The sequence below is a fragment of the Podarcis liolepis genome (genome assembly GCF_965112155.1).
Source record: "Podarcis liolepis genome assembly, chromosome: 15".
NCBI lineage: Eukaryota > Metazoa > Chordata > Lepidosauria > Squamata > Lacertidae > Podarcis > Podarcis liolepis.
In genome coordinates, this window is record NC_139566.1 from 24,714,288 (window position 1) to 24,726,849 (window position 12,562).

At 45.6% G+C, this 12,562-nt stretch overlaps 1 protein-coding gene across 9 annotated transcripts in view; it reads right to left on the reverse strand.

The window, feature by feature from the left end:
• Positions 1–488, reverse strand: part of NF2 (NF2, moesin-ezrin-radixin like (MERLIN) tumor suppressor) — a 96,113-nt gene extending 95,625 nt beyond the window's left edge. For all 9 annotated transcript variants that reach the window (XR_014519838.1, XR_014519839.1, XR_014519840.1 and 6 more), the window contains exon 1: positions 21–488. Coding sequence is in view for 4 of the 9 variants with exons in the window: in XM_083478672.1 (XP_083334798.1) it covers positions 21–134 (114 nt within the window). In the remaining 5 variants the exon portion in view is untranslated. The remainder of the gene's footprint in view (positions 1–20) is intronic.
• Between the last annotated feature and the right edge of the window lie 12,074 nt (positions 489–12,562).

Below are 12,562 nucleotides of genomic sequence, written 5' to 3' on the forward strand. Positions count from 1 at the left end.
CACACAGCCACCTCCATTACCTCGCAGTTGAACTCCATCTCTGCATCCATGGTGATAATCCGCACTGTGAAGGTCTTGGGCTGCTTTCTCTTCAGTGAGCTGAAACTCATGCGCGATGCAATGGCACCAGCCATGACGAAAGCCCTGGGGAGCCACCCCAGCTCCCAAAGGGTGCAATCGTTCCCTCCTAACTTCAGGGAAACGTTCCCAATAATGGGAGGACTGCTTGAGGGGGAGACGGGCCCCTCTACTCAGATGCAAGATGCAAACACAGGGGTCAAATAAGAGAAACCTCAGAGAACGACTTCACCCTTCCTGGCTTTTCTGGGGTGTTGTAGGACGGGAGGAAAAAGCTAAGGGGTCATCTAACAAGTCTCTAGGACTTGTCTGTGCCCCTCAGTGCTTATCTCCTCTGTCAAAGGAAAGTGTATAGGGTGTTAAAGGATAAATAGAAATAAGGACACCTCTCCTTTCAAAATGGCAGGGGAAGAGGAAATGTAAAGAAATGTTTGGGGGAAAAACCACCCACACAGCTGCCGGGCCACTCTTGCTATGAACCAACAGCTGTGTTCAGCCTTCAAAAATGGGGAGATGTCCCCAGCGACCAAAAGAGGTGATTTGGGGATAGTGGATGGGCAAGAGCTGAGCCTTGGCTGGGCTTAGTAAGGTTTTGCACTGTTGCAAAAGCGGGCAGGTAAGGTTTTGCAATGTTCTTTTGAGAGAGAAGGGTCTGTAAAGACACGAGTTTCCTCAAACTCCGACCAAGGGTGGGACGGGAGGATGGAGTTTTCTGTCTCAAGGCATCCTTTTGAAGAAGAAATGTCAGTGGTTTCGGTGGGGAGTTTTTAAGGGGAATCCCAGCTCCACAAAGCAGATGTCGCTGCGGGCAATTTGGAGGGGGGGAATTTGGGGGAAACGCTGCCGGAAAGTCAAGAAGAAGGATAATGGCAATGATAATACACAACCCCAGAAACTCAGTATAAAGGGGAGGGGTAGAATTTGGGGGCATGAAAGGGGTGAAGTGAAATTGGGGGGAGGGGGCTTCTAAGTGAGAAATGGTGGGAGAGTTGCAAAGGGGGGGTGACCCAAAAATTCAATATGGGAACGGGGGTGGGGGGACAACTTAGAATTCCTACTGTGAAACGGGGAGGGGTATTTAGGGGGCCTACTTGGGGGCTGGGGGAGGGGGCGCCAAGGGCTGGGGGAGGGTCTCCCGCCCAGGAATGGGGGGAGGATGCTCCTACGAGGGCAGTTTTGGGGCGGGGAGGGGCGGCCTTCTTCTTTCGGACCCAGCAAAGTGTCCGGGGGGTGTAGAATCTCCCTGGGGCGCTTCTCTTACTCCCCACCCCCCTCCCTGACTGGGAAACTGCCCCTCACCTCAGCCATCACAGCCTAACCTGCCACTCCTCGCCACTCTCTTCCCATTGGCTGAGAGGTCCTCCCCGGAGGCGGGACGTCGGGCCTCTCCCACCACCCCTATCCACCCCTGACGCCTAGGGATCTGTGAGGGAATGCGAGAGCTATACTTCCGGTTTCAATGCGAACGGCAGCCATTTGCGGGGGGAGAAAACGAGGAGCGGGGATAAAGCGGCAGGAACCGCTTTGTATCCCCCCCACCCCGAATTTATGTAGCTCTTTCATAGGTGGCCATGTACTGCGGTTCCCCACGCAATGATTTCTTAGCATGTTCGCTGCTTTCCCACCCACCTCAGCACTTTCGGTAGGGGACCGGAAGTTTCTGTATAGCTTCCTTAGGCTTGTGCCCACCTTTAAGCACCTATGTTAGGAAGTGGGTGGGGGCTCTACGTCTTCCGCTCTCATGGATTGGTCGAGCGGCGCTGCCGCTCAGCCCGACATACACCCTCTTCCCCACCTACCCGCTCCCCGCTTTAGACCATAGAAGCTCCGAAGAGAGAGTGACCGACTCCCGCCTCGGCTTTGTGCTTGGAAAGGCGGACAGGCAGGAGAAGAGGCGGGACCGGGAATGGGGTGGCCTTGGGCGCCCCCTAGCGAAAGACAGAAAGAAATGGAGAAAGTAGAATTCTGAGCAGAAAAGTTTTTATCCTCTCAGAAAGAACATCGAGAACTGGTGGACAGGGCCAGATTTAGATGAAGAGAGGCTAGGCTACTCTGCTTGTGAGGAACCTCCCCAGACTCCACCCTCACGACTAGAAGAAAATGGAAGCGTCTTATAAACAAAATTGAGTGACGCCAAGCATGTTGACGGGTATTTAAAATTCTGCCAATCGGAAGGTCGGCGGTTCGAATCCCCGCGACGGGGTGAGCTCCCGTTGTTCACTGCCAGCCTAGCAGTTAGAAAGCACGGGGGGGAATCAAGAATCGACCCGACGAAAAATTTCAAAAGGACTGGAGCAAATTTATTTATTACTTAAATGAATGAAAACGTTTGTAGCAGTAACGTGAAATGTTTAGTAATGTGAAATTAAGATGCTGATTTATAAATGAGAGTGTGATTTCTTAAAGTCAGTATATGATAAAGAAGCGATTAGGGAAATGCGATAGATATGTTAATCTTATAGGGATGTCAGAAAGAGGGAGGGAAGGAAGTCAATGCTCCTTTTGAGCAAATAATATAAGCTGTGAATATATGTATTGAACTGAAATGAAATATGGAAAACTCAGTAAAAATTGTGATTAAAAAAAAGAAAGCACGTCAAAGTGCAAGTAGATAAATAGGTGGGAGAGGGGAGACTGCCTGCTGGGGAGCAGGCAGGCTGGCGAGGCCCCCTAGATTTAGAGGCCCTAGGCTTTAGCCTACTTAGCCTGTACATAAATCCGGCACTGCTTGTGGATATCTATTAAGCTGAATGTCAGGAAGCTGAAGGGTCAGGACAGCTAAAAGAAAGGACTTTTCTTTAACTATGGAACTCCCTTCCACAAGGAGACAGTGATGGCCACCAACCGTGATGGCTTTAAAAGAGAAATAGACAAATCAATGTAAAGTTATAGCTCCATTCTTACAGATGAGTGTCTGATGTATCGTGTTTATCATATTCTATATTTTGCTATAAGCCACCCAGAGTGGCTGGGGCCACCCAGTCAGATGGGTGGGGTATGTAATAAATTATTATCATTATGTTGAACTTCACCAAGAAGTGAAAAGTGGTCGGCTCCTCTTTTGAGACATCTTTGTCCAGGATTCCCAGAATTCGATCTCCCTTCAGTCTCTTCAAGAAGAGCCTGCCGGATCAGGCCAAGGGCCAGCATCCTGTTCTCACAATGGCTGACCTGAAAGCAGGACCTGAGCACAAGAGCAGCACTCTCTCTCTTTTTTTTTTTTTAAAAAATAGTTTTTTTATTTGCTTTTTTTCCAGGGTAAAAATACAACATCATTGACACTACAAAAGCAGTTTTTACAGAAAAGAGAAAGAGTTATAAAAAGAAAAAAGAAAAAAGAGAAAGCAAAAAAGAGAAAAAAGATTCACTTTTTCAAATCAATTTTCATAATCAACCAGACTTCCCCACATCCCCCATCCCCTGCTTTCTTTACAATAAAATAAACAGCAAATTAATACCTTATTTCAGTTGTTTTTGTGTTTTCATTTAGTTATATTATCCATAATTTATACATTTCTAAATCTTAAACTTAAATTCTCTCATTTACCAATTTCAATACTGAGGCATATTTTTCCAAAGTACTTAGCAAACTGTCAACATTCATATAACTTATAGTGTTTTTGTAAATAGTCCTTAAATTTTTTCCAGTCCTCTTCCACTGCCTCTTCTCCCAGATCTCGAATTCTGCCTGTCATTTCGGCTAATTCCATATAGTCGATCAGCTGCGAATGCCATTCTTCCAGCGTGGGTAACTCCTGTGCCTTCCAGTATTTGGCTATAAGGATTCTTGCTGCTGTGGTTGCATATAAAAAGAAAGTTCTGTCTTTCTTTGGCACTCTCTGGCCCACAATGCCCAGGAGGAAGGCCTCTGGTTTCTTGTGAAAGGTGTATTTCAACACCTTTTTCAATTCGTTATAAATCATTTCCCAAAAAGCCTTCACCCTCGGGCATGTCCACCAGAGGTGAAAGAAAGTTCCTTCCACCTCCTTACATTTCCAGCATTTATTGTCAGACAAATGATATATCTTTGCAAGTTTAACTGGGGTCATGTACCACCTGTATACCATCTTCATAATGTTTTCCTTTAAGGCACTACATGCCGTAAATTTCATACTGGTGGTCCACAACCTTTCCCAGTCTTCAGACATAATGTTGTACCCTATGTCCTGTGCCCATTTTATCATTGCTGATTTGACTATCTCATCTTGGGTATTCCACTTAAGCAGCAGATTATACATTCTTGAAAGCACTTTCGTCTTAGGTTCAAGTAATTCTGTTTCTAGTTTTGATTTTTCCACCTGGAAACCAATTCTTTTATCTTTTTTAAAAGTCTCTAAGATTTGGGCATAGTGAAACCAGTCTCGCACCTTTCCTTTCAATTTTTCAAAACTCTGCAACCTCCAGTTATCACCATCTCTTTCAATTATCTCACAATATTTCAACCAGCCACTCTCCATATTACGTAGTTTTATAGCCTTAGCCTCCACCGGTGATAACCACCTCGGGGTCTTACTTTCAAATAAGTCCTTGTATTTAGTCCAGACAATAAGTAGAGCTTTCCTGACAACATGGTTTTTAAACAGTTTATGAGACTTTGCCTTGTCATACCAAAGATATGCATGCCACCCAAAAGCATTACTAAACCCTTCCAGATCTAGGACATCAGTGTTTTCTAACAGGAACCAATCTTTCATCCAGCAGAGAGACGCAGCTTCATAATACAGTCTTAAATCCGGCAGGGCAAACCCCCCTCTTTCTTTTGCATCTGTTAAAATCTTAAATTTTATTCGGGGCTTTTTGCCCTGCCAGACAAACTTCGTAATGTCTCTCTGCCACTTTCCAAAACATTCCACCCTGTCCACAATCTGAAGGGTTTGAAACAAAAACAGCATTCTTGGCAAGACATTCATTTTTACTGCAGCAATTCTTCCTGACAAGGTAAGTTTCAATCTTGACCAAGTTTCCAAATCCTTTTTAATTTCTGACCAGCATTTTTCATAATTATCCTTAAACAAATTCAAATTTCTCCCAGTCAAGTTAACCCCCAGGTATTTCACTTTTGTAACCACATTTAATTCTGTTTCCTTCTGAAACCTATCTATTTCTGACGATGTCAGGTTTTTTGCTAGCACCTTAGTTTTTTGTTTGTTCAACTTGAATCCCGCCACCCGACCAAACTCAGAAATTAATTCTAGAGCTCTTTTTGTACTGGTTTCTGGCTCCTGTAATGTCAAAACCAAATCGTCTGCGAAGGCCTTAAGTTTATATTGTTTTTCTCCGACCTGTATTCCTTCCACCAGCTGATCCCTCCTAATCAAATTCAGCAACACCTCCAGGACAGAAATAAATAGCAAGGGTGATAAGGGGCACCCCTGTCGTGTCCCTTTTTCAATTTTGAACTCCTCTGTCACCACGCTGTTTACTATCAATTTGGCCTTCTGTTCTGAATAGATTGCTTCAATGCCGTTTTGGAACGCCCCTCCCACTCCCATCCCTTCCAAATTTTTCTTCATAAATTTCCAAGATATATTATCAAAGGCCTTCTCCGCATCTATAAAGATCAAAACTGCTTTCGTATTCATATTTGTCTGTAGTAGCTCCAACAAGAGCAGCACTCTCTCAACCTCTTCCCAGCAAATGGTCTTCAGGAGTACAATGCCTCCAGCAGTGGAGGTAGAACATAACCTTTGGGGGCCAGCTGTGCTCCATAAATGTGCCCGGTCACCTTTTAAAGCTGTCCAGGTTGATAGCTGGGACGCGGGTGGCACTGTGGGTTAAACCACAGAGCCTAGGACTTGCCGATCAGAAGGTCGGCGGTTCGAATCCCTGTGACAGGGTGAGCTCCCGTTGCTCGGTCCCTGCTCCTGCCAACCTAGCAGTTCAAAAGCACGTCGAAGTGCAAGTAGATAAATAGGTACCACTCCGGTGGGAAGGTAAACGGCGTTTCCGTGCACTGCTCTGGTTCGCCAGAAGCAGCTTAGTCATGCTGGCCACACGACCCGGAAGCTGTACACCGGCTCCCTCGGCCAATAAAGCGAGATGAGCGCCGCAACCCCAGAGTCGGCCACGACTGGACCTAATGGTCAGGGGTTCCTTTAGGTTGATAGCTATCACTTCATCTCAAGTGGTCCTGAGTTCCATAGTTTTAACTACACAATATGTGGAGAATTACTTTCTTTTGCCTGTCCCAAATATTAATCTGAATGTTGCCAGAAGCGATTCACACTGCAGTACAGTGGTACCTGTGGTTAAGAACTTAATTTGTTCTGGAGGTCTGTTCTTAACCTGAAACTGTTCTTAACCTGAAGCACTTTAGCTAATGGAGCCTCCCACTGCTGCTGCTGCTGCTGCTGCTGCTGCTGCTGCTGCTGCGCAGTTTCTGTTCTCATCCTGAAGCAAAGTTCTTAACCCGAGGTACTATTTCTGGGTTAGTGGAGTCTGTAACCGGAAGCATCTGTAACCCGAGGTACCACTGTATTCTTTACATTCAGGGAGCGCCAAAGCAATGACTTGTGGTGTACAAACAGAGCCTCTGTCAGTATCATCACACCTGGATGGTGTGATCTGGCTCCCTTGTTTGAGCTGTCACAAATCGGTACTATGATACCTGGACTGGGGAAATGTTTACACCTGTGGCACATCCTATGTGGCATCAGTGTGGTGGCCTTGACTGTAGGCTGCTTGAACTTGAAAGCACCTCTGAGCATGTACAGAGGGCCATATGTTATTTAGCAAACCAAGCCACCAGTGCTTCAGAAGTTTGGAGGAGTCCAGCTAAGGGCATCTGGTTTTCAATAATTCCTGAGACCTGCTAACACCTCTCTTTTTTTACAGTTTAACCAAGTGGGCTCAGTGTGGCTGAAACAGGACTAAATACGGTAGTATCATGGGCCGGAGGTTCCTCCCTCTTGACTTAACCATTTCTTACCTCCAAGCTTATTAACGTCAGGCACCCAAGCATGGGGAATTTTGCATGAGTTTCAGAGGGTTGAACCTGTGAGGTTCTTTTCAGGCGATTCGCAATCAGTTCTCCATGGCTGGTGCAAGGCGATTGATCCAATTATTTCAATGACTTGCCCATAGCTCCTCCATCGATCACCTGCAATGGGAACGCTTTATTGAAACCCAGCCAGCATGCTATTCCAAAGAGATCTGTTTCCCTTAAAGCACATGCTAAGCCTCCCAAGTGGACGCTGTATCTTCCCGATTGTCACTATGGGTCATTTACAGAGTCAAAGGTATTAAAGGCTTTCATAATTCACTTCCCCAAGCTGGCCAGCACAGCGTTGAAGGGGCAGACCGAAGCCTTGTCTGCGAGCCATTTGTAACATCCTAGCCAGTGATTAACTTCCCTGCAGAAAGATGCCGTCATGTGCCATATACGCCGTAAGCCCAGCTCTTAAATTATAGGCAGTAATGTTGCCCCAGGTTAAATCTGGGAGCCAGTGTGGTGTAGTGCTTAGGGTGTCAGACTAAGACCTGAGAGACCAGGGTTCGAATCCCCTCTTGGCCATGAAGCTCACTGGGGTAACCTGGGGCCATTCGCTGCCTCTCTCAGCCCAACCTACCTTGCATGACTGTTGTAGGGATAATAAATAAATAATAATAATAATTTTTTATTATACCCCGCCCTCCCCAGCCAAGACCAGGCTCAGGGCGGCTAACTACCAATAATAAAAACAAGTTGATTAATATACAATTTAAAAAAACAAGATTAAAATACAACATTAAACCATTAGGATGCAACCTCTTCACAGGAGGAGAAAGGAAAAAGAAAGAGGGGGAGGGAATCAAACTGATTCTAAGCCAAAGGCCAGGTGAAACAACTCTGTCTTACAGGCCCTGCAGAAAGAAATCAGATCCCACAGGGCCCTGGTCTCATGAGACAGAGCGTTCCACCAGGCCGGAGCCAGTGTTGAGAAGGCCCTGGCTCCGGTTGAGGCTAATCTAACTTCCTTAGGGCCCGGGACCTCTAGGGTGTTGCTGTTTATGGACCTTAAGGTCCTCCGTGGGGCATACCAAGAGAGGTGGTCCCGTAGGTCCGCATCAATCACCTTGAACCAGCCATGGAGAACTGATTGCGATGACCATGTACGTCACCCTGAGCTCCTTGGAGAAAGAGGTAAGATACAAATGCAATGAAATCAATCAGTTCTCAGCATCTCCAAGTAGTTTTGGGAATATCCCTGCCTGTAACCATGGAGAGCTGCTGCCAGTCTGTGTAGGTAATACTGAGCTAGATGGACCAATAGGTCTGACTCAGCGGAAGGCCGCTCCCTGTGTTTTTAATGTAATTAAACATTTGCTGCTCAATTACTTAGAGGCACCTTTTAAAATCAATTCATCTTCTCCATTAAGTGTTGTAGCCCTGCTATGATGCCCCATACCAAAGAAGGCTGAGGGCTTTTTTAAATAAAGAAAATAAAGAAAAAATAGAGAAAATTGTTCCTTTTTTATTTATTCACTTGCTTATGTTTCCAGACTTTGTCTTCTCCGCCGGATCACAAGTCTCTGTTCCTGGCTCTCGTCCAAATATAATATATAAAGCGTTATTACCGAGCAAGCTCTGTCTGGACCAAAACAATTCGATTTTTGCAGAGAGAAAAAAATGACTTTGGACTTTGTGCATGAGAACCAGAAGCACGTATGGGTCTCAGGACATCAACATTTGATTGTTAGCCAAGGGGAAAGCTTTAATATGGGGGTAAAGGGACCCCTGACCGTTAGGTCCAGTTGTGACCGACTCTGGGGTTGCGGCGCTCATCTCGCTTTACTGGCCGAGGGAGCCGGCGTACAGCTTCCGGGTCGTGTGGCCAGCATGACTAAGCCGCTTCTGGCGAACCAGAGCAGTGCACCAAAACGCCGTTTACCTTCCCGCCAGAGCAGTACCTATTTATCTACTTGCACTTTGACGTGCTTTGAACTGCTAGGTTGGCAGGAGCTGGGACCGAGCAACGGGAGCTCACCCCGTTGCAGGGTTTTGAACCGCCGATCAGCAAGTCCTAGTCTCTGTGGTTTAATATGGGGGTGCAGAGCCTTTTTTCAGCCGGGGGTCACATTCTATTGTGGACAATATTCTGGGGGCCACATGCCAGTGGTGGGCGGGGCCAGGAGCAACAGTGGGCAGAGCAATCAATGTTGACTTTGCCTTTGGTACAGTGGGCTAGTTTCTGTACACGCAACACTCTCTATCCTTCATCCAGGCAAGCCAGAGGCACAATCAGAGTTCAAGGACAGCGTCCAATGAAGCAGAAGATCCAAGCAGGGTGCAGGAGGGGATGTCCCAAGGCCAGACAGAGAGGCTTGGTGCATAGCTGTCAACGTTTTCATTTTTTAAAGGGAAATTCCCTCATTCCAAACAGGATTCCTCACAAGAAAAGGGAAAAGTTTACAGCTATGGCTTGGCGGGTCATGTGCGCCTGGGTCTGATAGTCCCCACTTCTGATTTTTGGGAGAAAGCAGGATCAGTGAGGGGTGTGGCCTGAGGGGCGTTCAAAGGGCCAAATAAAGAGGGCTAGAGGGCCACATTTGGTCCCTGCACGTTAGGTCCAGATCCTCAAAGTGTCCCTATTTTCCAGGAACAGTCCCGGATTTACAGAATCTGTCCTAGTTTCTGATTTGATCCCAGAATGACCTGCTTTGCCTCACGACGTCCCTATTTTCATCTGAGAAAAGATGGCAGGTACGGAGTTATGGAACTCCCGAGCCAAGGAAATAAGTCACCAAAGGAAGCCCTGTATAGGGAAGGTGGGTTTTTTTTAAAAAAATGTCAAATGTTTTATTGTTTTTTTTTATGTATGTTGAAAGCTACCTAGAGTGGCTGGGGCAACCCAGTCAGATGGACAGGGTACAAATAATAAAACTGATGTTGTTGTTGTTGTTAGTGCTTTTTTTCTGAAAAAAAAATGTTTAGGGGTACTCTCCTTTTCCTACTCATATTGAAATACTGCCCCTCAAAAAGGTCAAACTTAGATTCACAAAATGTTTAGGGGTATGTGTTCCCCTGCGTACCCCCCATAATGATGATTATTATTATTATGGAATAGGGTGTCCCTGTTTTCATCGGATAAATGTTGGAGGGTATGTAGGTCTCCGTCCCCGGTTTAGTTGATTTTATTAACTAAATGGGGCCACATGGGGAGGCCTAGTGCCCTGGGCAGTCCTGCAGACCAGAGCCTAGCTAGTCCTATGGGTCAAAGCCAGAGGCCAGTTAGCCTATGGGTCAGAGGCCTAGCTAGTTTCACATCCCAGAGTTTCCCCACCACTGGGATACAGGGTGGCAGCTTCAGACTAGCAGAGTTTAGTTTCAAGTGGGAGCTCAGATTCTCCAGAGGCACCTGAGGGCTTTGAAGGGGCACCGAGCTCTTCAGAATCAGGCTCTTCCCTGAGACGCCCATTGTGTTTCTTTGGCCAATCCCTCAATGTGGGTCACCTTCCTTAAGAATAGAGATAATTCACTTTCTTCAGGAGCTTTGCCAAGAGCAATTGAAATTCTCCTTTCCCTGAGAATAGAAAAAGAATTAAGCCCAAGAGTGGATTTGTCAATGTCAGACTTTATTTTCTGCACCCAGACATCCTTTCGCTCCCGTTTAAATTGAAATGCAATTGCTGGACCTGACTCCTTTTTCTGTTTTCCTTCTCCTGTCTCCAGCTCAATGACTGCGTGTCCTCATTTTCGTGTTTTGTCTTGAACATTTCAATCTGCAGGAAGCCAGAAAATGTATTTATTGGTGGCTCTTTAATAAATACATTATTTAAGTTGCTAGACATTTATAAAGGATTCAAATGAGAAGATTTACAAATATGTATATAAATCTTAGGAAACATGTATACAAATCTTGGGCTCAGCCTTGATTAAAAATTCATTTCCAGAGGATTACTGGAATCGAGTTGTTTATTTGGGATTGCTATATTATGTTTTGAATTAGATTACCAGTAAGCTGCACTCGGGGGCCTTTGCTATGTATTTCTGTTATAATTATTGAATTGCCATCTTTGCTTGCCTCCTGATTTGCCGGTATTTTGCTGGAGGTATTCAGTCTCACACTGGACCTTTAGGCTTGCAAAAGTAAGGTGGGTCAAAAGGCTCTGTCACCCTCAAGCAGCAAATCCTCTTCTTCTTTTCAGATAAATTTATTGATTTTAACAAGGCAGACAAAAAGAAAATCGATTACACTGGCACAGCACAGTGCAACACACTGCAAACTCTGCAACACCCTTCCACACAATGCTCACAAAGCAGAAAATAGTGGCAAGTTTTAAACTAGAGCTTGCCGATCAGAAGGTCGGTTGTTCAAATCCCCGCGACGGGGTGAGCTCCCATGGCTCTGTCACAGCTCCTGCCAACCTAGCAGTTGGAAAGCACGTCAAAGTGCAAGTAGATAAATAGGTACCGCTCCAGCGGGAAGGTAAACGGTGTTTCCGTGTGCTGCTCTGGTTCGCCAGAAGCATCTTAGTCATGCTGGCCACATGTCCCGGAAGCTGTACGCCGGCTCCCTCGGCCAGTAAAGCGAGATGAGCGCCACAACCACAAAGTCGTCCGCGGCTGGACCTAACGGTCAGGGGTCCCTTTACCTTTACCTTTACAGACCCATATATTTAAGCATGCATTGTTGGGCTAATAAGATTAATCACACTATTCTGTTTTGTTATTTATTGATATTTAACTCAATATTTCATCAATGGCTTCTCTGTTTTTACCGATGTATTCCTTTGTATTTTTTGTTTTAATTGCATTTTTCATTCTCTTTTAAAAAATACCTTTCTGTGTTTTATGTAAACTGCTTACGGGTGTTATAGAAATTTTAAGGTTTCAAATATAGAATAAATGTTGATAATTGCACAAGGTAAGCACGCATACATAAGTATATAAGCCACACGTCTAAAATAGTACAGGAGAGCAATCCAAAAGCCATCTTGGCTCTCCTAAAAACTAAATATTCCCTCTGCCTCCTTAATCCCCCTTGCCTGAGAATAGGTAGGCAGCTAGCAATCAGGAAAAGTTCCTGAAGAGATTCCTTCCCTATATCTATGAACCTCCTTTGTATTGTCATTGTTTGCCCAGATGCTCTGCATTGAGGGATGTCTGACAGGCATCCTGATTGTCTTATGCTTATGTTTGTGTAAACTGTGTCTGGAACTATGTAAAACTTCCTAAATATTCAGGAATAACACACCTTGGCCTGCCTGAGCCACAGCAACCCCACCTTATGTGCAATGTAATTTCTGACTGTTTGTAGAGAGGACGTCCTGCTTCTCCACGCCAAAATGCAAACGCTTAAAAGAGATGTTTCTTCTGGGCTCTGGGTCTCTCTTGCCTCCTTGCTAGGAGGGGAGGGAGCTCTGTTGCAACAGAAAAATAAAGATCTGCCTTGCTTTCACTGCCTCCTGCCTCCATCCATTCATCTCTGACGGATCATGGACTTGGGGGACTCAGTCCCTTGGGGAGTTGGGCAGCAAAAGCCAACCACTCCTGTTTTTCTAT